Source organism: Heterodontus francisci, chromosome 11 (genome assembly GCF_036365525.1).
Source record: "Heterodontus francisci isolate sHetFra1 chromosome 11, sHetFra1.hap1, whole genome shotgun sequence".
Taxonomy (NCBI): domain Eukaryota; kingdom Metazoa; phylum Chordata; class Chondrichthyes; order Heterodontiformes; family Heterodontidae; genus Heterodontus; species Heterodontus francisci.
The window spans coordinates 109,382,578-109,408,065 of record NC_090381.1 but is presented as its reverse complement, the minus strand read 5'-3'; the positions used below and the strand labels follow the sequence as shown (position 1 = coordinate 109,408,065).

Genomic DNA, 25,488 nt, shown 5'->3' with positions numbered 1-25,488 from the left:
CTTCACAGCTAATGAAGTACTTTTGAAGTATAGTCACCGTTGTAATGTAGGAAACACGGCAGCCAATTTATGCACAGTAAGCTCCTACAAAAAGCAATATGATAATGACCACACAATCTGTTTGAGTAATGTAGATTGAGGGATAGATATTGGCCAAAACACTGGGGAGAACACCCCCGTTCTTCAAATAGTTCTTTTACATCCAGCTGAGAGGATAGAATGGACCTCAGTTTAATGTCTCTTCCAAGAGACAGCACCTCTGACACAGCAGCACATCCTTAGTATTGCAGTGGACTGTTAGCCTGGATTATCTGCAGTGGGACTACAACCCATGACCTGCTGACTCAGAGGTGACAGTGCCACCAACTTAGCCAGGACTGACATAAAAACATAGAAAAATAGGAGCAGGAGTAGGCCATTTGGCCCTTTGAGCCTGCACCGCCATTCAATACGATCATAGCTGATCATCCAAACTCAGTACCCTGTTCCCGCTTTCTCCCCGTATCCCTTGATCCCTTTAGCCCTAAGAACTATATCTAACCCTTTCTTGAATATAGTTAATGATTTGGCCTCAACTGCTTTCTGTGGTACAGAATTCCACAGATTCATCACTCTCTGGGTGAAGAAACCTCTCCTCATCTCAGTCCTAAATGGCTTACCCCTTATCTTTAGCCTGTGACCCCTGGTTCAGGACTCCCCCGCCATCAGGAACACCCTTCCTGCATCTAGTCTGTCCAGTCCTTTTAGAATTTTGTAGGTTTCTATGAGATTCCCTCTCATTCTTCTAAACTCTAGCGAATACAAGCCTAATAGACCCAATCTCTCATACGTTAGTCCTGCCATCTCAGGAATCAGTCTGGTAAACCTTTGCTGCACTCCCTCCATAGCAAGAACATTCTTCCTCAGATAAGGAGGCCAAAACTGCACACAATACTCCAGATGTGGTCTCACCAAGACCTTGCATAATTGCAGCAAGACATCCTTGCTTCTGTACTCGAATCCTCTCGCTATGAAGGCCAACATACCATTTGCCTTCTTAACTGCCTGCTGCACCTGCATGCTTACTTTCAGCGAACATCGAAGTGAAAAATAATAACAACAAAGGTCATAAGGCACTATTTTGAAAATGAGCCACAGAACTCTCCCTGGTGCCCTGCCCACTATTTATTTCTGACCAAACAGATACAAACAGATTTATTGTTTCAGGTCTGTGACATTTCATGGGTTCTGATCAAAGATCAGACCTGAAACGTTAACTCTTTTTCTCCCTTCACAGATGCTGCCAGACTTGCTGAGTATTTCCAGCATTTCTGTTTTTATTTCAGATTTTCAGCATCTGCAGTATTTTATTTTCATATACAAACAGATTATCTGGTCATTATCTCCTTGCTGTGCACAAATTGGCTGCTCTATTTCCTACACTACAACAGTGACTGCCATACAGAAAAAAAAAACATTTAATTGACTGCAAAACACTTTGGGATGTCCTTTTTTTAAAAAAAATTTGTTCATGGGATGTGGGTGTCACTGGCAAGACCAGCATTTGTTGCCCATCCCTACTTGCCCTTGAGAAGGTTGTGGTGAGCTGAGGTACACCCACAGTGCTGTTAGGGAGGGAGTGCCAGGTTTTTGATCCAGCAAGAGTGAAGGAACGGTGATATAGTTCCAACTCAGGACATTGTGTGGCTTGGAGGAGAACTTGCAGGTGGTGTTCCCATGCATCTCCTGTCCTTGTTCTTCTAGGTGGTAGAGGTCGTGGGTTTGGAAGGTGCTACTAAGGAGCCATGGTGAGTTGCTGCAGTGCATCTTATAGATGATACACACTGTTGCCACTGCGCCAGTGGTGGACGGAGTGAATGCTTAAGGTGCTGGATGGGGTGCCGATCAATTGGGCTACTTTATCTGGATGGTATTAAGCTTCTTGAGTGTTGTTGGAGCTACACTCACCCAGGCAAGTGGAGAGTATTCCATCACACTCCTGACTTGTGCCTCGTAGATTGTAGACAGACTTTGGGGAATCAGGAGGTGAGTTACTGCCACATAATTCCCAGCTTCTGACCTGTTTGTAGCCACAATATTTATATGACCGGTCCAGCTAGGTAACCCCCAGGACATTGATAGTGGGGGATTCAGCGATGGTAATGCCGTTGAACGCCAAGGGGAGATTATTAGATTCTCTCTTGCTGGAGATGGTCATTGCCTGGCATGTGTGTGCCGCATGTTACTTGCCACTTATTAGCCCAAGCCTGGATGTTGTCCAGGTCTTGCTGCATGCGGGCATGCAGAGCTTCAGTATCTGAGGTATTGCATTGTGCAATCATCAACAAACATCCCCACTTCTGACCTGATGATGGAGGGAAGGTTATTATTGAAGCAGCTGAAGATTGCTGGGCCTAGGACACTATCCTGAGGAACTCCTGCTGCAATATCCTGGAGGTGAGATGTTTGGTCTCCAACAACCACCACCATCTTCCTTTGTGCCAGGTATGTCTCAACCACAGGTGAGTTTTCCCCTGATTCCCACTGACTCCAGTTTTGCTAGGGCTCCTTGATACCACAACCAATCAAATGTTCTCTTGATGTCAATGGCAATTAATCTCACCTCACCTCTGGAGTTCAGCTCTTTGTCCAGCTTTGGACAAAGGTTGTAATAAGGCTGAAGGTGGCTGCAAATGCTCCAGCGTTGTCTTGTGGAAGACTCTGTATAAGTGCAATTCTTTCTTTCAAGAGTACAATTTTCCATTTCCCTACACCAACCACCAAGGCCTCTGAGTGAGTTTGTTAATTGGGTGCCAATTAGTGACAGTTCATTCAATTAAAAATTAATATTATGATTATGATGCCACAATTCATATGGGGTTCTTATGACCAGTAGGCAGAGTCAAGTTTAATTCCATTAGCTTGTGCTGTACTTGAGCCTAATTTTCAGAGGTGAAAGGTTAGAGGGCCATGCAGTCTCTTGTTTGTTTCATTTCTCAAGCTACCTTTATTTCTCCCAGCTTGTCACCTGACCTTGGCAAATGTCCACAGCTGTCAGAGCAGCTCCTTGTACTGCAGAGATGGAGGATTCAGGCTCAGAGGTGGGTATTGAAACTGGTCTGCGTGCTGCAAAGCATTCTTCCTGCTCTTCCCTCATCTCCTGGTCACAGGTGTCTTCTACAGGGCAGACCTGACAAGGCACAATGACAGACAGTTGGACTGCATGGCACAACTCGAAAGTTTGACTGAAAATTTCACATGTATTCATTAAAATTAAAAACAGGGAGCTGACCACAATTTAATCAAGGCCCCTTCCTCTACATCTCCAAGCCATCTCCTATATACGCATGCACACAAGCACACAATAGAGAGGATACATGATCCAAGATTCGGAGAAACAAAATAACAATGTGGAAGTGAGCAGGCTGCAAGACCTGGACTATGAGCGCAAGACTGGTTTAATATTAACAAGCCCGAAGCAAGAATACAAGAAGCCCCAATGTAACATTTACACTGTACCTACATTATAAATGTAATTCCATTCAGTGATCAGTGAATCCCATGGGAAATAACTTTTGGTTCGACATTAGCAAAGCTATTCAATCTGAATTTTGCCTCCAGAATGCTCAGCATGTGACCCTTAATGGTAGCTACACCCGAGGTAGGAAGGACTCCATAAAATGTCTGCACCTGGAAGAGTCTTCACATTCTCAGCAGACTCAACAAATAGTCCAGGCAGTGCCACCACACTTCAGTGCCCAGGAGTCAATATCAACTGGGAATAACCTCCCACATGGAAATACGCATGACATCTGTTTTCAATATCCTCTGCTGATGGGCATTCTTTGATTAATGCACTGTGTCTGAACACCACAAATAGTGGCTTGATTTCAGAGGGCAGGTAAGAGTCAACCACATTGCTGTGGGTCTGGAGTCACATGTAGGCCAGACTGGCTAAGGACAGCAGATTTCCTCCACTGAAGGACAACAGTGAACCAGATGGGTTTTTACAACAATCCGGTAGTTTCATGGTCACAATTACTGAGACTAGATTTCAATTCCAGATTTATTAATTAATTGATTTTAAATTTCACCAGTTGCCGTTGTGAGATTTGAACTCATGTCACCAGAGCATTAGTCCAGTAGCATTACCACTACGTTACTGTCCCCTGCAAGTTCCCCTCCAAACCACCAACCATCCAGGCTTGGAACTATATCACCGTTCCTTCACTGTCGCTGGGTCAAAAACCCAGAATTCCTTCCCTAACAGCACTGTGGGTGTACCAACGCCACATGGACTACAGCAATTCAAGGTGATGGCTCACCACTACCTTCTCAAGGGCAATTAGGAATGGGCAACAAATGCTGGCCTTGCCAATGATACCCACATCCCATGAAAGAATAAAAAAGGGATGAGGTCTCCTTGATATGACCCAATACTGGTACCAAAATTGGGATCAGGAACTGTTGAAAAGGAACAGCCCGAACCTAGAGCTGCATTTGATTTGTCTGTTGAGGGTCTCACTCAGTGAAAACATGGCACCACCAGCCTCAATTGGCTCCTCAATGAACCATCTTGACATTAACATCTTTGAATGCACTGGCACATAAAGATCAGAGGCTGCAGGCTCAATGGCTGACAGTATGACAGCAATGAGGTTGACTCTTAAATGCCCTCTGAAATGGCCTAGCAAGCCACTCAGTTCAAGGGCAATTAGGGATGGGCAATAAATGCTGGCCTAGCCAGTGATGCCAACATCCCACAAACGAAAAATAAAGTATGAATATCAGCATTAGTCTCAAATTTACAAATCAAAATACTGCGGAAGCTGGAAATCCAAACCAAAAACAGAAAATGCTGGAAGTACTCAGCAGGTCAGGCACAGATGCTGCCTGACCTACAAAGTATTTCCAGGAGTTTCTGCTTTTGTTTGCCTCATATTTGTACATCACTAAGTCCTGGAATCATCTACTTTGTGCTTCACCAATGGCCTTTTGAAGGAAGTGCCCTCACACAATATTCCAAATGTGCCCTCATGGTGAAAGTGACCTGTTTTGAGGGACAAAAACTCTTTTGAAAAGCTTTACACTATTTTGTGATTCATTGTAAAGTCTTGTTATTTATTTATCAGTTGACTGGCTTTGTCCAGCACCCTACAGTTAACAGTGGATGAAATGAAGAAGAAAAAAAAAATCCAAGTGTATGCAGGTAAATTTTCCTGTTCATCGCCTGGTGGTAATTTGGGGGAGTGAATCACTTGCTCCTTATCGGACTCAGCCAATTTTCCTCCCCTTGGAATCAACAGAATGAAAATGGTAGGGGTTCTATAAAGGACAAATGACCCACTCTGTCCGATTACTGCCTGGGCTATGAATATAATTACCTCCATATCGCAAAATCAGGTGCGAGCCAAGTTTTGCAAATTACAACTTTTCTTTTTACTAATTTAGAGACTTGTCTGTGATTAAAACACAAGTGAAACCCAAGCATCATGGATGCCAAACGTCAGCCAAAAAATAATTCGATATTCAAACATTTCACATTAATTTTCTTTGCTCCACACAGCAAATTCAGACTTCGGATTTTTGAAAGCTAAATCTCACTTGGTTGTTGTCAGAGAGACGCCTCTAAGTTGTCACCAGTTCCCAGATTCAAACCCACAAGCACCCACCAGGGAACTGGGCACATAACCACCAACAGAGAACAAACTTACATCTCCCCTAATAAACTGGAAGGCAATTGTATACGGATACCCTTCAAGACTATGAAAGGGCTTGATAGGGTAGACAAAGCGCAGATGTGTCCATTTTTGGGGAAACCAAAACTAGGGGCCACAAATGTTAAGATAGTCAATAATAAATCAACTTCTTTACCCAGAGTGGTGAGAATGTGGAACTCACTACCATATTGGGTATTTCAGGTGAATAGCATAGATGCATTCAAGGGGATGTTACATGAGTGAGAAAGGAATAGAAAGCCATGCTGATAGGGTTTGATGAAGAGAACTAGGAGGAGGCTTGTGTGGAACAGTTGGGCATCTACGTTCGGTGTAATTCTATGTAATATGCACTATAAGAACAGATCTCAACCACAGCTTTGACGAGTGGCAACAGACGTACACAACTAACCACAACTGAACGAAATAAACAGAACAAATCAATTCACCTACCTTTGAAGTCATGTTCAGCCAACACGTGGTTTGATGGAAGAAAGCTTCAAGCCGGCTAACAGAAAGGTCAGTATGCCTTATCATTTACTGCTTCTGCATGCCATTATCTTATAGAGTGAAAATCTGAATTAGTACAAACTGGGTTGGAATTCAGATCCAAACAAATCTGAATCCACCTGATTCAGACCAGGGTGGATTTGACTTGCTTCCCCCAGAAATATGACTGCTTTTAATCAGGATATATGGACAGTTTTGTGGTGGCTTAGTTGGGACTCACGGTTAATTTGGAAAAATAAATGTATTCTGTTTTTGCTCTGTTTTTAAGGGGCTCTTCTAGGTCTCCATTTCCCATACCCTAACCTTTACCCAGAGGATGGTCAAAATACCAGCTCCCAGGCCTCCACTAGTAGTGCTCCACACACGGCTGCTCTGACATATATCCCTCACCCTCCAATTCCCCCCTTTATGGCCTAGCCTGCACTCAGAATCTTCCCCGATGGTGCGCTGAGATCATGGCCTTGCAACATAAAACTTGGCAGTTGCTTAGCTATGTTCAGGTGCTGTGAAGCTTAATGCTCCTGGAGTGCCAAGGCATGGCAATGCTGCCCCTCAAAGACAGAATTTGCTTTGGGAATGGTATAATACCTTTCCTCTGTTCCTCTAATGACCTCACAACTGATGACCTTATGGGTAAATTACCATGGTCGTGTGAAGCACGACCCGTTGTGCGTCAGATGGATGAACACGACATCGTCCAGTCGATGTTGAAAGTGAGTATCATTTGTTGCAATCTGTGAAAATCTTTTTGTTTGAACAATAAATTAATTTTCTATTTAGTGCTTTCCAACAGTCTACTGGTTTCGGCAGAGGGAGGGCAGCAATGCCAGAAGATGTAATCTTGACCATACCATTGGTACATGTAATTCAGCCTTGAATCACGCTAAGTCCTGTCTAAGGCACTCTGGCTTCATAAGTAACCCTACATAATTTTCACATTCAATGGGCATACTCAACAGCTTATGGGACCATTCTCAAAGAATTGGCCAACACTCAGTCAGCTGTGGACTCCAGGAATATCATTCCTGTACGCTGAATAGAGCAGAGCACCAAACAAATCCTTCTGAAACCCTGTCACAAATCCTAGCCTTGACTGCCATTCAAACTCAATTGCCCCAAAAACAATTGTGGGATCACCAAGAATTGCCTGGATGGGACAGTGAGTTTCCTTAAAAAAATGTAAAATGCACAGTAACAGTATAAAACAAGTAAATACATTCAATGCTGAAGGCAAATTTTCCATCAAATGGCTGTTAATTTTCATCAAAATAATACAATCTTTCATGCAAGATATAAAAGATTCAATGAATCCCTACCAGTGGCACATCCACTGGGGGTGAAGGCTGGACTTGAAGATTAACAGCAATGGTCTGGGGTGGGGGAAGAGCCTGAAAGGGCATTTGGATCAGTGCCTGGGCTGCAGGGAGCTGTTCCCTCGAATGTAGAACGGTCTGTGGCAGTACCTGTGTTGGGGAAACAATCTCAGGTGGTACCGTTAGAGTCTGCACTGACTGCAAGGGCAGCCGCTGGAGGTGAGCTGGGGCCGCTGATGGCACCTCTTGCGAAGGCGATACCAGGGTTGGATGCTGTTGGTGTTGCGGTGCAGGTAAGTGCGTCGTGACTGGGCTTGCTTGCCGCAACGGTCCAATCTGAGCCACCGGTGAGCGATGGGCTGGTGGTAAGTGTGCCTGCTGCTGCTGGTGGTTTGGCAGCACATGGGCCGAAGAAGGCTGCTGGCTGGAGCCCAATGGCAGAGGCGCATGAATCAGGGTGTGGGACTGCGCCTGTATCAATGCCTGTGGCTGGATGATGATGGTGGATGCAGTTGGGCTCGGTGGCGACTGAGAAGGTACTGGAGAGACCACGACCGTCTGCTGCTGGCTCTGTGGGTGAGAGTGAGCTGAAGGTTGGCTCAGTGGTTGACTGTGAGCCTGGGTCGATATGCAATGCGGCGACTGGGAAGAGGCCTGGATTAGCGATTGGCTGTGGGCTTGAATTGGCAGGCAGTGCTGAGACTGTGGTGGGTCAGAAGCCTGGGCCTGAAGTGCCAGAGGCTGCAGTTGCTGTCTGTGTTGGATCTGCTGCTGCTGGATAATAAGCTGATGATGTGCTTTCGGCGTAGCTTGGTGCAGTGGAATCTGCTGCTGTTTAATCAGCTGGTGTGGCTGAATCGGGGTATAGGGTGCTAGAGAGGACAAAAGACAGAGTTAATAGAGAACAGTAAGATATTTTTTCTTTGTGAATTACCTCCAGTTCTGAAGATGTCATAGAGTCATAGAGTTATACAGCACAGAAACAGGCCCTTTGGCCCATCGTGTCTGTGCCGGCCATCAAGCACCTATCTATTCTAATCCCATTTTCCAGCACTTGTCCCGTAACCTTGTATGCTGTGGCATTTCAAGTGCTCATCTAAATACTTCTTAAATGTTGTGAGGGTTCCTGCCTCTACCACCCTTTCAGGCAATGCGTTCCAGATTCGAACCACTCTCTGGGTGAAATTTTTTTTCTTCAAATGCCCTCTAAACCTCCTGCCCCTTACTCTAAATCTACATCCCCTTGTTATTGACCCACCCGCTAAGGGAAATAGTTTCTTCCTATCTAACCTATCAATGCCCCTCATAATTTTATATACCTCAATCAGGTCCCCTCTCAGCCTTCTCTGCTCTAAGGAAAACAACTCTAGCCTTTTCAGTCTCTCTTCATAGCTGAAATGCTCCAGCCCAGGCAACATGCTGGTGAATCTCCTCTGCACCCTCTCCAGTGCAATCACATCCTTCCTATAGTATGGCGACCAGAACATGTATCAACAAACAAAATAATAAACCTCATCATCAAAACAACTGTTAAATATCAAAGTCACAAAGCATTACAATTAATTTGAAAATATAGATTTTTCCATTGATTTTTTAACAAAAATTAATAATTGAGGATAATACCATGAAGAATTTACTCATTTTTCCAGTGAGAGTTGTATTGCATTCACTGATATCTTCATTAACCTAAGTCATGCTTTCGATATTTCCGAGTTAAGTTATGAGGACAGGTTGTATAAATTTGGCTTGTATTGAGGGGTGATGTAATTGAGGTGCTAAAGATGATTAAAGGATTCAACAGGATAGATAGAGAGAAACTATTTCCTCTGGTGCAGGAGTCAAGAACAGGAAAGCATAACCTTAAAATTAGAGCTAGGTCATTCAGGAGTGATCTCTGGAAGCACTTCTTCATACAAGGGGTAGTGGAAATCTGGAACTCTCTCCCCCAAAAGGCTGTTCAGGCTGGTGGGGAAACCAGTTGAAAATTTCAAAACTGAGATCTTGTTAGGCAAGGGTGTAAAGGGTTAAGAGGCAAGGGTGTAAAGGGTTAAGGAACAAAGGTGGGTAGGTAAATGGGATACCAATCAGTCTTGATCGAATTGAATGGCGCAACAGGCTCGACAGGCTGCATGGCCTACTCCTGTTCCTATTTCATTATGTGACCAATTTTCAAGGAATTGGCTGTTGCCATTTGACATGGTTGCCATTTTGCATGTCAAAAAGCTGTGCCTGAGCATCCTTCTGGTTTCACAAGATGTTGCTAAATTGGGTAGAATGGGACAGCATCCGCTGGAGTTCAGAAGAATTAGAGGTGATCATTGAAACATAAAATTCTTAGAGGGCTTGACAGGGTAGATGCTGAGAGGGCATTTCCCTTCCTGGAGATTCTAGAACTAGGGGTCACAGAGTCGGTTAAGGAGTCGTACAATTAGGACTGAGATGTAAAGAAATTTATTCACTCAGAGAGTTGTAAATCTTTGAAATTCTCTACTCCAGTGAGCTATGGAAGCTTCATCATTTAGTATATCCAAGACTGAGATTGATAGATTTTTGGACTCTAAGGGAATCAAGGAGTACGAAGATAGGGAAAATGGAGTTAAGGTACAAGATCAGCCATACGCTTATTGAATGGTGGAGCAGGCTTAAAGGGCCGTATGCCCTACTCCTGCTCCTATTTCTTATATTCTTATGTAATTCCATTGCATGCTACCTTCGGTACACTAATTAACACAGGTTTCTTTGAAACAGATAACAGTTTTGCGGAATAGTCCACATAGAATCTTATTCGTAGTGTGTTAACCAGTGCACTTACAAAGTAGGACTCAGCGGAATTTCAATCCCAAGGTGTCGTAGTCAAATTACAATTCCCCTTTCGTTAGCTGTGTCGCTGACACTTACTGGGGGCTATTAATTGCTGCGTGTTTGCCGGCATTTGTAACCGGGTGACCGTGGACACCCGGGGTTCAGGGCTGGCCGAAGTCAGGCTCTCTCCTTTCTTGGTGCTCTCGAGGGCCGAGTCGTGTTGGATAGCCTTGGAACCGGCTCCTTGCCCTGGCGGCTTTGCGTGGCTCGTTGAGAGCTGCTGATTCTGACAGGTACCTTTCAGCGGGACGCTCTGAGGAGATGGAGCAGGCAATGCACCTGACTGCTGGCTCCGAACTGCCAGATTCTGAACCTATGACCAAACAGAAAACAACTGCTGGATCAGATTACTGGATACCAATCACATTATTGATTCCCCCACGAGTGCATGTGACGTCACCCATCACTTCCCCACCTGAAAGCCAATTCGGTGGGGGAGGTGGGAAGGTCAGAGGTCGTGGTAGGAGAAGCTCGCGGTGGGGGAAGTGATGGGTGGGAATTGGTGGCCTGGGAGGGGTAGAGGCTGGAGGGCCTTGGGGAGGTGCAGGGTCAGAGGACACATTGGGTTGGAGGGGGAGCATCGGCGTCGACGGCCTGAGTGGGGGGTTGGAAAGCTTGTGGGCAATGGGGGAGGTGGGGAGAGAATCGGGGTGGCCTGGAAACCAGGGGGGAGTTTGGAGGCCTGGGGTGGGGGATTAGAGACCTCATGGGGAAGGTCAGGGGAGGCACTAACCTCCTAGATCCGCAAAGTCTCGCTTGGATGTAGCAGCCGGGTTCCCCGATGCTCAGGAAACCCAGCCAACCAGAGTTAAAATGGAAAAGCTGAATGAAAATGAGACTTGCAGCGTTATTATCACATTTAAAGCACCAACTCGCCTCCTTGGAGCAGACTGATGTCCCACCCACCTTTCAGCCTCAGTTAAAGATGGAAGTAGGCGGTTTGGAGGCAAGTCAGGAATCTGATTTTTAAAACTTTAACCCCCAGTGCCACACGACCCAAATACGCCCATTTCTGTCGGTTAAAATTCCCCCCATAGCATGATACAGTACAGGGGACCATTCAGCCCATCATGCCTGCACCAGTACTTTCGTAGAGCTATCTAATTTGTTCCACTTTCCTGCTCTTTTCTCATATCCCTGCAATTCTTTTTCTCTTTCAAGTATTTATCCAATTCCCTTTTGAAAGTTACTAATGAATCTGTTTCCACTGCCCTTTCAAGCAATGTATTCCAGATTGTAACTCACTGTGTAAAAGAAAGTTTTATCATGTTGCATCTGGTTCTTGTGCCTTCACCTTAAATCTGTATTCTCTGGGTACTGACCCTTCAGCAACTGGGAACAGTTTCTCCTTATTTACTCTATCAATACCTTTCATGATTTTGAACACATGCAGCAAATCTCCTCTTAATCTTCTCTGCTCGAAGGAGGACAACCCCAGTTTTTCCAGTCTCTCCACATAACTACATAACAGAAGGTTCTCATCCTTGGTACCATACTAGTTAATCTCTTCTAAACCCTCTCTAAGGCCCTTGACATCCTTCTTAATTGTAGTACCCAGAATTGAACACAATAATACTTCAGCTGAGGCCTTGCCAGCATTTTATAGAGGTTTAACATTACTTCCTTGCTTTTGTACTCTATTCCCCTATTAATAAAGCCAAGAATCCCATAAGCTTTTTCAACAGCCTTCTCAACTTGTCCTGCCATTTCAAACATTTGTGTACATTTACTCCCAGATCTCTTTGTTCTTGAGCTCCCTTTTAAATTGCACTGTTTATTTTATGTTGTCTCTCCTCATTCTTCCTACCAAAATGCATCACCTCACACATCTCTGCGTTAGTTTCATCTACCATGTGTCTGCCCATTTCACCAGTCTGTCTGTCTATGTCCTCCTGCCGTGTCACTATCACCCTCAGTTCCTTACCACATTTTCCAGTTTTGCGTCATCTTTGAAATTATGCCCTGTACAGCCAGGTCCAAATCATTAATATACTTCAAAAGGAAAATAATTGCAAGGCTTTGGGGAAAGGGCAGGGGGCAGTGGGACTAATTGGATAGCTTTTCAAAGAGCCAGCACAGGCACAATTGGCCAAATGGCCTCCTTCTGTGCTATAAATTTCTATGATTACTGAAGCTGCTCACTTAACCTTCAAAATAGGTTGACTGGATTTAGGGAGTGTAAAACATTTTAGCGAAAAGGTGGCACAGATTTTTGTTTCATGGTTTTCAAACACAGGGGTTGGTGTGTTGTCCCGGTGCAGTGACACAACAACACCCAGTCTCACAGAAGGGATAGGCATCCAGAGTTCCTTGTAGCTCACGTTTCTGCTCCCAACCTCACCCCCGCTCATAGACTTTCTAATGGGGGGGCTGTGATAGACAAAAAGCAAACTGAAATAAGCTTCACTCCAAGATATGCACCTCTCAGAGGCCAGCTCTAGCCTTTTCACTACCTTAATAAACATTTTACTGCCTATTTTGGCAATGCAGGAATGGCTGATATATTTCCAAGTCAGGGTGGTGTGTGACTTGGAGGGGAACTGGGAGGTGACGGTGTTCCCATACACTTGCTGCCCTGGATTTTCTAGGTGGTAGAGGTTGTGAGTTTGGGAGCTGCTGTCAACGAACCCTTGGTGAGTTGCTGCAATGCATCTTGTAGATGGTACAAATTGCAGCCACATTGCGCCAGTGGTGGAGGGAGCGAATGTTTAAGATGGTGGATAGAATGCTGATCAAGTGGATGGCTTTGTCCTAGATAGTGTCAAGCTTTTTAATCTGGGCCTTTGTACATTCATACTGTGTGTGTAACTTGGGGCAGAGAACCTCATGGCAGTAAACAGGCAGAAATTACACCCGAAGACATACATGTATGTTTAAAAACGACTAAACTCAACATCAGTAGTGATATGTATAAGATGAACTTTGTGAATAACATTTTGTTGCGTTTCTCTGGTTTCCTGTGTTTGGGGTTATCAGTCAATAACAACTCACCTGAGTGGATGTAGACACTGAGGAAGAGGAGGAGGAGGCGACAGGAATATCTGGCTGGACAGTAGCTACAGTAGCAGTGGGAGTGAAAATCAGCTGCAGAGACAGACAGAAGATCAGGAAAGAGCAGGTACAAAGACGTGAGAATCAAGACCATCTACACAAGTGGAACACTTTGCTTTTATCAGGATATTTTGCTTCAACCATAGCAGGGACTCAATGGGTCGAATGGCCTCCTTCTGTGCCATATGACTGCATGGCCAGGCACAGTGATGCCTCTTGATGGGAGGATAACACTGATTGTATATAACTGTACTCTACAGCTGGACTGTCCAAGATCTTTGTCTTCTAGACCCCCAAGTGCGTACAACAGAGTACTGCAGGATAGATATTGGCCTAGATTTACATATTGTACAGACAATTAAAACAAATGGATTGCCACTGCATCAATGCAGACAACGTGGGCCTGAAAGTTTAAATCTATGGCCAAGAGCTTCCTCAGTGCTACACAAGCTCTGTCGCTGCCACGCAAGTGTGGCGGGAACCCCATTCACTCCGGTAAAGTTTCAGTGGCGCACTGAGGTCCAAGGAAATCTCCATATATTTGAAGCTGTCAACACTAACGGATCTTGGTGTTCTGATTTATGATTTTTTTCTGGCCAATGGGCAACAACACTAATAGCTCTCTCCAAACTTTCAGGCTCACAAATGCACAGCCAAGACATCAAACGAGGGTATATCATACACTCTATGATCAAATACGTACATAGGAACTAAAGTAGGCCATTCAGCCCCTTGAGCCTGTTCTGCCATTCTATTAGATCATGACTGATCTACATCTCCACCCCATTTACCTATCTTTGCTTCATATCCCCTGACACCCTTACCCAACAAAAATCTATCGAGTAGCCTAGCAACACTGGGTTGGTCAAAGGTCACATATGAGTACAGGGGGAAGGTATGACAGGTCCAATCATAGCCCAGCAGAGGAGACAGAGAAGAAAAAGTCCCCGAGTTTCTCTTTATTTGAAAGAAAATGCAGAAATTTAAAATCACAAAGATCCGCCTGATCAATCCTTTACCAAATTGTTTAATTATGGCTTATAACATTTTACAGCTATCTGATGGAAAATAAATGCAACTCAAGAAAATCGAGGTAATTGTGGGACTGTTTTGTGAAACAATAATTACTGTCTTTTCTATTCAGTTATTACTTGCAGTTTATTTAAAGTGATGGAAATGGTACAAGTGAAATATATTCCATTAAGGAACAAAAGCATCCGAAATAAGGCAGGAGGAGGCCATTCAGCCCCTCAAGCTTGCTCCACCATTCAGTAAATCATGGCTATCTTCTATGTCAACTCCACTTTCCTGCACTGTCCCCATATCCCTGATTCCCTCAGAGGAGAATGCTCAAAGCTGTGATTTCATGGATTAATATGAGATAGATCACAGTGAAAACAATAAGCACTTGCAGGGCAGATAACAAAAAAATACAACTAGGGCAAATACAAACAATATAAGAGAGTTACTGGAGGTTAGATTAGAAGGACTAAGAGGGAACGTGAGAGAAAATTAGCAAAATCATAAAGGGCAATAAAATGGCTTCTCTACAGGCACAGAATAGTCCGAGTAGTTTCAGGGCTCCTAAGAGATGAAGGAGGCAATCTTGCAATGGACAATGATTGTCTCATACATTTGTAGTCAAACAAGGAAAGATTTACCAGATCTGCTTTTGTCAAGGAAATGCTCTCTGACAACAACAACTTGCATTTCGATATCTCCTTTAACGGAGCTTCGCAGGAGCATTACCAAATAAAATTTGACACTGAGCCACGCAGGGAGGTATTCGGACAGATGGCCACAAGCTTGGTCAAAGAGGTATGTTTTAAGGATTATCTTAAAAAGAGGGAAAGGTAGAGAGGCGGTGAGGTTTAGGGTGGGAATTCCAAAGCTTAGGGCCCGTGTAGCTGAAGGCATGGCCGTCAATGGTGAAGTAATGAAAACCGGGGATAATGATTGCAGGATTAAAGGCTGCCAGCAGGCTTTACAACATGGGCTCATTGAGTGATGGGGTATTCCAAATTCTGCTGTGTTGGTGCAAATTGCACTGCCATTCCTGTGCTGTACAACTTACCATTTGGGCCCTGAGGTACATCTGCGCCTGGCTAGCTGTGAGGGTGGGAGTGGTATTGCCGAGCAGCATGGCTTGTTGGGTGATCCCGCTGCCTGAAGTGCTGGAGGTCTGAGCACGGCTTATCAGCTGAGTAGCATTAGGAGACGCCGAGAGGTTAATCTGCACAACAGGAACCCAAAGGTCTATTAAAGGTTGAGTGCGGTGATGCACAGAACTGAAATGCAACATCATTCATACAGTTTCTGAACCTGATTTGCTTCAAAGATAATGGAATTATCTAACAATGAAAACATTTTTTTTTAAAGGCAAACTATATTTTGATACGTGTCAGACAGTTCTACTCTAGCTCACTGGCCTTGGAGTTACCTTGAGAGCTGTGCCAGAATAAGGCAATGATCTAGTTATACCAGATCCATGCCTATTCCAGTAGTTCCCGCTCCATCAGCCTTATAAAGAGTGGAATGCTCCCTCATGTCTCATTCATAATATTAAGCTGCATTGCACCTACCACAGTCCCAGAGCTGATCCATCTGGGTAGGCAGCGAAGGAAACCCCCTGGCATGGATACCCTGAAATAACTGCTCTCAGCCACTTTTACTCCTTTGCCCAAGAGTGACAATGGGAGAAAATCTTCCCTATCATCTGTACTGATGACAACAGTATGGATAAGGGTTTCAGCAGCACTGGAGATAAGCAAGGGGCAAAAAATTGCAAACAACGCCCAGGGGTTCAATGCTAGAGGAAAAACAAATTGAAAACCAGAGAGGTTCTGTGAAATTTGTACAAAACTTAGATTAGAACACACAGAGAACTGTTACAGTTCTGGTCACCATATTACAAAAAGGATATGGGATGGAAGCACAAAAAAGATTGACAAGGATGATACCCGAAATGAGAGGTTATAATAATCAGGAAAGGCTGACCAGGCTGGGATCCTCTGCTCTAGAAATGAGGAGTGACCCAATAGAGTTCTGTAAAATTATGAAGGGGTTTGATAGGTTAGACGTAATGAAGACATTTACATTTTGAGGGGGAGATCAGAATTAAGAGTCATAAAGATAGTTAGTCGATAAGAAATTCAATATGGAATTCAGGAGGAACTTCTTTACTGGAAGAGTGGTTGGAATGTGCAACTTGGAGCATTTGAGGTGAGTAGCACAGATGCATTTAAGGCAAGCTAGATAGGTACATGAGGGAGAAAGGAATAGAAGGATATGCTGATATGGTGAGATGAAAAGAGGTGAGAGGAGGCTCATGTGGAGCAGAAACACCGGCATAGACCTGTTGGGCAGAATGGCTTGTTTCTGTGCTGTACATTCGATGTAATTCTTTTAAGTGAACATTGTTTCACTATGTGAAAGTAAATGCTCATATTAGAGGGTCTATGTCATCTAGTTCAGCTTCAGCTAGTAGGCAGGGAGGGGATACAATGTACGATAAGGATGCAGTTTTTTTGGCACGGGCAAACAGCATTGTTTTGATCTCCCTGACGTTCAATTGTAAGAAATTCAGATGTGCCCATGAACTGATGAGAGACAGGCAGAGATGACTGTGCTGGAGAGGTAGTGCTAGGAGTCATCAGTGTATATGCAGGGATGATATCATCGAGGGGGGCCATGTAGATGAGAAAGTAGAAGAGAAGCCAAGGATAGATCCTTGGGGTACAGAGAGGTACATGTTTAGGGATGGGAAGAAAATCTGTTGCTGGAGAAGCTCTAACTACAATGGGTTAGTTAAGAGTGGAACCCAAGCGAGGGCAGTCCTCTGAGCTGGACAATGGAGGTGTGGAGTTGGAGAAGGATGATGTGACTGACCATGTCAAAGATGCAGAGAGGTCAAGAAGGTTAAGGAGGGATAGTTCGCCATAGTCCCTGCTACAGAGGATGTCATTTGAGACACTTCATTACTGTGGCAGGAGCAGAACCCAACTGAAGCCAAGAATAGGGAATGGAGCGGTGACTGTACAGAAACTGGGGCAAAAACAATTGCTGGGGATGCACTGGGGGGGGGGGGGGGGGGGTTCTTAGGACAAATAGGTGTAAAACCATGGAAGGGCAGTGCCACTGAGGGAAGGCAGTGAAGAAGGATACTGTGATCGGACCATGTCTGGAACTGGAGAGATGTCAAGCGGGACTAGAAGGGATAAAGCACCACATTTGCAGTCACAGATTTGGTGACTTTTGTCAGGGTTGTCTTGATGGTGTGGGCAGAGAGGCAACCAAACTGAAAAGACTTAGACTTGGAGATATAGGTAGGTGAGGACACCTTGTTGTTGCAAAGTGCATCAGTTAACTGTACCTAGAGAGGTCCAAATCTGCAAGGGACAGCTGGACCTGTTTCAGCTGGCGCAGAACTACCTCATATAAACAGTAGACATCGCATAACATTACTCAGGACCAGAGTTCTAATGGATTAGTGTTGATCTTCTAAAGAGGGTTAGAGAAAGTTTTCCAGATTTTGGTCCCCGTCATTTTTTGTGGGTTTTTATCTGGTTTTCAGCTCTCCCTAGATGATGTCCAGGTGGGATGGGAAAGGGTACAGATTGTGAGGCACAAGTCATCACAGTTGTGTGGGAGAGGCTGGAGGAACCAGAGGGTCTTTACTGTGGTCACCATTGTTCATAATCCTGGCAGGAAAATCAAAAACCCAAACATTTGTGAGTCTGCCAAGAAAGACTTTGATTCATATGACACTCCTCACAACCTCAGGATATCCCAAAGCACCTTACATCCAATTAAGTACTTATGACGTGTTAGTCACTGTTCTAATGCAGGGAAACAAGTCCACTGTCAGGAAAAAGGAATTGGAACGAGTGGTGTGAGCACCAGGAACTGGCTCACAAGTCTGCCAAAATCCAAATTAAAACAGCACTGATAGAAACTGAAGCAAATTCAAGTTCTAGCCCAATTGCTCCGACAGAGGCTGCACTACTTCACCAGACCTTTACTGAGCACAACACAGGTTCAATGTGAAAATATGCTATTGTGGGCCCACAAGTTGCTACACAGCAAGTTCGTGATCTCAGCTGGGCTGAATGACAACAATGTAATCGGCGCGATGGATAAATCAGAGTAAATTAACCCAGATCAGTCTCACGCACTTCCTAAGTTACAGAGTAGCACTAGCCCTGGGCAAAGATCATCTCCCAGCCACTCTTGGCTGGCTATGCCATATGCCACCACAGCTCCTATGAAGCGGAGAGAGGGAAAAGGTAAATCAATCAAAACAATTGAGTAATAGTATTAAAAACGAAACTCTTGTAACAAGAAAAATGAGACAATATACTTAAAAAACCAGTGTGACCTCCCTGTAAGCTCAGGAAGGGGAAGTTTATTTGTGGTGGGACTGCAAACAGAACATCTGGGAAAACATGCGCTGGTTACAGCTCAAAATAAAAGTTGCTCAGTTAAAGAGCAGCAGTCTGACCAAGTCTTTCTACATGTAACCGAAGCCTGGAAACTGTACTGTATAATAATAGCACGCAACTTAAGAGCCAATTCCACGATTATGTGCCTCCAGTGGGAAGCCAAACTTGCAAGGAGCATATTGTAGGAAGTCGTGGCCGTGCAGCTCACAATTCCAACCCCACCCCCTGCACCCCATTCATTTTAACTGGCGGAGAAATTAAGGGCTATCCATCTGCAATTCCACCAGCCCCTCCCCCACCCCACCCATCCCTTCCCCACCAGGAGGACAGGATCCTGGAGCAGCCCCTTGAACGAAAACTGCATTTTTAATGGGGGCATTAACCATTGGAAAAAAAAAAATCAGGTAACACCATCTCTTGTTATAATCACAGCCAAAGACATTTCGTATGAATCCAGTTACACCTGGCAATGTCATTGCCAGGCTGTTTGCCCTATAAAGGTGGGTCCAAGAAGATTGGTAAGAACTGCATTAGTATTAGCACTAAGATATCAAGAGTGTTACTGGTGACTCACTGAGGTCTGTGACACACTTGATTGCTGGCTGATGTTCCCTGTAGGTGAAGAAGACTGACGCCCGCCTGCCTGAAAATGGAGCAGGAAGAATAATCAGATACATGCACAGTGGGGAAAAGAGCCCAGTGGCCTATACTGGGGGTGGGGCACCAGAGTCTGGGGCCCTAGTTACTCATAACTCACCGCACTTAATTGATACATTTTCCAATTTCAACTGGAAATATATAAATTACCTGCAAGGCGTAGCACAATTTAATAGCCATCCATCCATTACGTTCTCAAGTTGCCATGTTAATGTAGCTGCGTTGATGATGTCCCGTTTAGCAAAGATCAGAGTGAACCAAGATCTGCTATACTAAGGACAGTCAACGATGAACATGCATGATTCTCAACAAATTTATGCCAATTCTGCTTATAGCTGTCAAAATGATGGCCTTAACCTTTAGGCTTCCAATGGGTCCATGTCTCCCAGGGGTAAACATTGGGAAATAGAGGTGGCAATTCAGCCCATCAGACATGTTCACCATTTTATTAGATCTACACCTCAACTCCATTTACCTGCCTTTGTTTCATATCCTTTGATGCCGTATCTCAACAAGTTCTCCGCCAAGGATTGGCAACATGTCCGTACATGGACACCAGTGACCGTGGTAAAAATTTTGAGATCTGTGGTAATTTTAAATGTCTTGTTTACAAGCCTTTTAACTTGCAATTTTAAAGCACAAGTTTAAAGGCTTGAGGTAAGACATTTAAAATTATTAGGACTGAAAGTAACTTCAAAGGATCGGGATCACTGGGACATCGGGCTACAGCCCGCCAAAGATTTGTATCTGCTCCACCAATCCACTAATCAAAAGTGTGAATGGTTTGCCTGTGTGCGGACCTCGGTTGATTCGGAGCGTGGGGGAGGCGGGCCTCACTGGGAAGACCGGTGCCATCAATCAGGGAGCGCTGACCAATGGGAGCGGGGCAGGTGCGGTGCTGGCGGAGCCGTCAATCAGCGGCTCCCTGCCCGTGACTGACCTGGGGAATCAGCCCAGAGAGCCTTGGTGTGAGTAGAACAGATAGGACAGTGCAGAGGAAAGCAATGATTGAACTGGAAAGGCAAGACTTCTTTGAGCCAGAGCAAGCTTTTTATATTTAGGCAGACAGTCCATGGTCTCAGCTCTCCAAAGGCCCTGGTTTCTCTCAGAGTGTGGGGCCGGCACCGAGCGGCAATGTGTTTCCACTCCTGGTGCATGGTGGGGGGGCGGGGGGGAGCAGAGAGGGAGAGAGAGACGGCGGCAGAGAAAGAGAGATAATGGGGAGGAGAGAGAGGTAACAGAGACAGGGAAAGAGTGAGGGGGAGAAAGAGGAGGGAAGAAAGGGAGGGAGAGGGAGAGAGGGAAGAGAAATGGAGAGTGAGTGAGGGAGGGGATAGAGAGGGAGGGGAGGGGATAGAGAGGGAGGGGGAGAGAAAGAGGCAGGGGGAGACGGGGGAGGGGAAGAGAGAGGGGGAGGGAGAGAGGGAAGAGAGAGGGGGAGGGAGAGAGGAAAGAGAGAGGGGGAGGGAGAGAGGGAAGAGAGAGGGGGAGGGAGAGAGGGAAGAGAGAGGGAGAGAGAGAGAGAGGGAGGGGGAGAGAGAGGAAAGGGGAGAGAGGAAAGGGGAGTGAGAGGGAAGGGGGGAGAGAGAGAGGGATGGGATACAAGTAACATCCCAGTATTAGCTGTAAGTCAGGAAATGGAAGGGTGGGAGGAACTCAAGAAAATTACAATCACCAGGGAAGTGGTACTGAACAAACTATTGGAGCTGCGGGCTGACAAGTCCCCATGTCCTGATGGACTTCATCCTAGGGTGTTAAAAGAAGTGGCTAGTGAGATAGTTGATGCGTTAGTTTTAATTTTCCAAAATTCCCTAGACTCAGGGAAGGTTCCGTTAGATTGGAAAATAGTGAATGTAACTCCTTTATTCAAAAAGGGAGACAGAAAGCAGGAAACTGCAGGCCAGTGAGCTTAACATCTGTCTTAGGGAAAATGTTAGAAGCTATTATTAAAGACATTATAGCAGGGCAATTCGAAAAATTGAAGGTAATCAGGCAGAGTTAACATGGTTTTGTGAAAGGGAAATCATGTTTAACCAATTTATTGGAATTCTTTGAGGGAGTTACATGTGCTATGGATAAAGGGGAAGCGGTGGATGTATTGTACTTAGATTTCCAGAAGACATTTGATAAGATGCCACATCAAAGGTTATTGCAGAAAATAAAAGTTCATGGTGTAGGGGGTAACATATTGGCAAGGATAGAAGACTGGTTATCTAACAGGAAACAGAGTAGGCATAAATGGGTCATTTTCTGCTTGGCAAGATGTAACGAGTGGTGTGCCACGGGGAGCTGTGCTGCGGCCTCAACTTTTTACAATTTATATAAATTACTTAGATGAAGGGACTGATGATGACACAAAGATAGGTAGGAAAGTAACTTGTAAAGAGGACATAAGGGGGCTACAATGGGATATAGATAGTGTTACGACCAGTTGACAAAGAGGTCTAGGGGTTCCTTTCAGCCTTCACCTGGTCTTAGTGTAACAGGGTTTAATTTTAAACACGCAGTGCTTTTAGCTCCCCCTCGATGAAACCTTGTTCACCGCTTTCCAATTATGAAGCAAAGAAATGAGCACAAACAGGCTTTCTTAGGTTTAAAGAAGGAAGCTGAACTTTTATTAAACTTAAACTCTAATTCGGCTGACGCCAATGGATACACGACGCACTCACACTAGCATGCATATGCGATACGAACATGCAAACAGAGACAGAAAAGAGAAGAAAAATAAAGTGGAAAGGTTTGAGGCAATATCTGAACAGGGTTTTGTTACTGTGCTTCGAGCTCGCTGTAGTCTTTGATTGTAGATAGATCTTGCTTTTCGTTGGGGCCCAGTATTCTTCTTAAACGTTGTTCACTGTAGGAGACTTTTCTCTCTTGGGGTTCATGTATCTTCAGTGGGTTTCAGTTCCATGAGAAAGAGATAGGAGCAGATAGGTAGACAGGAGGTTTTCTTCAGTCCAGGACCAAACAGCTTTCCGCCAGTTCAGACACTGTCTCTACAACTTAAAACTCCCCAGGTTTGCCAGCAGCATGGTCACGTGACCAACTGGTTTGACAAGGTCTGTTCTGTGTATTGTATGGGAGCAGGGGACAGCTCCTTTGTTCCAACACTGTCTGCCAATATGCAAAAATGTCTTTCCAGCCAGAGGCCTGGCAATTCCTTGTAACAGGCCTTCTTCCCGGCAATAATTTGAAACTTAATGTCCATGTAGCGAAATTAATGTGCCTTATTCTTGGCAGGTGGGGGCATGCATGACAATAGGTTAAGTCAGTGGCCAAAGACCTGGCAAATGGAGCATAATGTGGGAAAGTGTGAAATTATACACTTAGGCAGGAAGAATAAAGGAGGCATAAATGGTGAGAGATTGCAGAGCTCTGAGATGCAGAGGGATCTGGGTGTCTTAGTGCATGAATCGAAAAAGGTTAGTAATCAGGTACAGCACATAATTTGAAAGCTAGTAGATCATCATTTATCGCGAGGGGAATTGAATACAAAGGTAGGGAGGTTATGCTTCATCTATACAGAGCATTGGTGAGACCACATCTGGAGTACTGTGCACAGTACTGGTCTCCTTATTTAAGGAAGGATGTAAATGCATTGGAGGCAGTACAAAGAAGGTTTACTAGACTAATAGCTGGAATGGGCGGGATGTCTTACGAGGAACGATTGGACAGGCTAGGCTTGTATCCTCTGGAATTTATAACAGTAAGAGGCGACTTGATTGAAACATATAAGATCCTGAGGGGTCTTGACAGGTTGGATGTGGAACGTATGTGGGAGAATCTAGAACTAGGGGTCACTGTTTAAAAATAAAGGACCACCCATTTAAGACAGAGATGAGGAGAATTGTTTTTTCTCAGAGGGTCGTGAGTCGTTGGAATTCTCTTCCTCAAAAGGCGGTGGAAGCAGAGTCTTTGAATATTTTTAAGGCAGAGGTAGATAGATTCTTGATAAGCAAGGGGGTGGAAGGTTATCAGGGGCAGGTGGAAATGTGGAGCAATCAGTTCAACCATGAACTTATTGAATGGGGGAGAAAACTCGAAGGGCCGAGTGGTCTACCCCTGCTCCTATTTCGTATGTTTGTATGAGAAGGGGGGGGAGGGGAAGAGATGGGGGGGTGGTGGGCGTTGAGACCAAGGCAGACCTGCTAGAGGACAAGCACCGGCAAGTGGGAGTTCCAACGGCTTAAAAGAGGCTGCAAGAGGCCTGGGAAAGAGTGAGACCAAGGCAGGCCTGCGAAAGAATAAGCACCGGTGAGCGGGAGTTCCGGCAGCTTATAAAGATGCTGCGAGAGGCCTGGGAAAGAGCGAGATCAAGGCGGACCTGCGAGTGGACCAGCACCAGAGAGCGGGAGTTCCAGCAAGGCAAACTCTCACACACACTCTCACAGGGACAACGAGAGAGTTCCACGACTGATGTCACAGTTCAGAAAGTGACGTGATGCAAGGGGAGGCAGCTGGTTGGTAGGTAGGAACAGGTAGGTATTTCTACCCTTTTTTACTACTTTCAGTAGCTGAATTAAAAGTAAAGGTAGGGACTTTAGATTGTAGTAGGTAGTGTTTGGAGTGGAATAAGGTCCCTAGCATAATTAGTACTCTAAATTAAAGGGATTAACTAAGGAGCTTAATCTAAGGGTATGAATGGCAGGAGAGCTCAGCCAGTGGCATGCTCCTCCTGCGCTATGTGGGAAATCAGTGACACTTCCAGTGTCCCTGGCAACCTTGTGTGCAAGAAGTGTGTCCAGCTGCAGCTCCTGACTGACTGCGTCGAGCAGCTGGAGCTGCGGATGGATTCACTATGGAGCATCAGTGATGCTGAGCACGTCGTGGATAGCATGTTTAGCGAGGTGGTCACGCCGCAAGTAATGGCTGCACAGGCAGAAAAGGGATGGGTGACCACCAGGCGGAGTAGTAGGCGCAGGCAGGTAGTGCAGGAGTCCCCTGTGGCCATCCCCCTCTCAAACAGAAATATCACTTTGAATACTGTTGGGGGGGATGGCCTCCCAGGGGAAAGCAGCAACAGTCAAGTTTGTGGCACCACGGATGGCTCTGATGCACAGGAAGGGGGGAAAAGACTGGGACAGCCATAGTGATAGGAGGTTCAATTGTAAGGGGAACAGACAGGCTTTTCTGTGGCTGCAAACGAGACTCCAGGATGGTATGTTGCCTCCCTGGTGCTAGGGACAAGGATGTCTCGGAGCGGCTGCAGGACATTCTGAAGGGGGAGGGTGAACAGCCAGTGGTCGCTGGTAAAAAAAAAAGTGATGAGGTCCTGCAGGATGAATTTAAGGATTCAGGAGCTAAGTTAAAAAGCAGGGCCTCAAAGGGAGTAATCTCAGGATTACTTTCTGTGCCACGTGTTAGCGAGTATAAGAACAGGAGAATAGACCAGATGAATGCGTGGCAGGAGAAATGGTGCAAGAGGGAGGGATTTACATTCCTGGGACATCGGGACTGATTCTGGGGAAGGTGGGACCTGTACAAACGGGACGGGTTACACCCAGGCAGGACCGGAACCAATGTCCTCACAGGGAAGTTTGCTAGTGCTGTTGGGGAGGATTTAAACTGGAATGGCAGGGGGATGGGAACCTGAGCAGGGAGACTGAGGAGAAGGAAACAAGGATAGAAAGGAAAAACAGGAAACAAAAAGGCAAAAGTGGAAGGCATAGAAATCAAGGGCAAGAAACAAATAGGGCCATGGTGCGAAATAATGCTAAGATTGGCAGCTCATTCCAGATATCCACTATTCTTTGTGTGAAAAATTTACCCCTTTGATCCCCTTTAAACCTCCTCCCTCTCACCTTAAATCTATGCCCTCGAGTTTTAATCACCCATACCATGGGAAACAGACTCTGGCTATTTTATTTCTTTATTTTTATTTAGAGATACAGCACTGAAACAGGCCCTTCGGCCCACCGAGTCTGTGCCGACCATCAACCACCCATTTATACTAATCCT

General features: G+C 45.2%; 1 protein-coding gene across 3 annotated transcripts in view; it reads right to left on the bottom strand.

The window, feature by feature from the left end:
* The window catches only part of LOC137375459 (polyhomeotic-like protein 3), a 102,994-nt gene that overhangs the window by 32,496 nt on the left and 45,010 nt on the right, over window positions 1-25,488 (bottom strand). Inside the window, exons 5-10 of one of the 3 annotated variants that reach the window (XM_068042741.1) lie at window positions 19,448-19,516; window positions 15,507-15,665; window positions 13,373-13,465; window positions 10,418-10,694; window positions 7,523-8,391; window positions 3,013-3,169 (exon numbers count right to left, since the gene is read on the bottom strand). In XM_068042741.1, coding sequence (XP_067898842.1) covers window positions 3,013-3,169; window positions 7,523-8,391; window positions 10,418-10,694; window positions 13,373-13,465; window positions 15,507-15,665; window positions 19,448-19,516 — 1,624 coding nt within the window. The remainder of the gene's footprint in view (window positions 1-3,012; window positions 3,170-7,522; window positions 8,392-10,417; window positions 10,695-13,372; window positions 13,466-15,506; window positions 15,666-19,447; window positions 19,517-25,488) is intronic. The other 2 variants (XM_068042743.1, XM_068042742.1) reach the window with 2 other exon arrangements.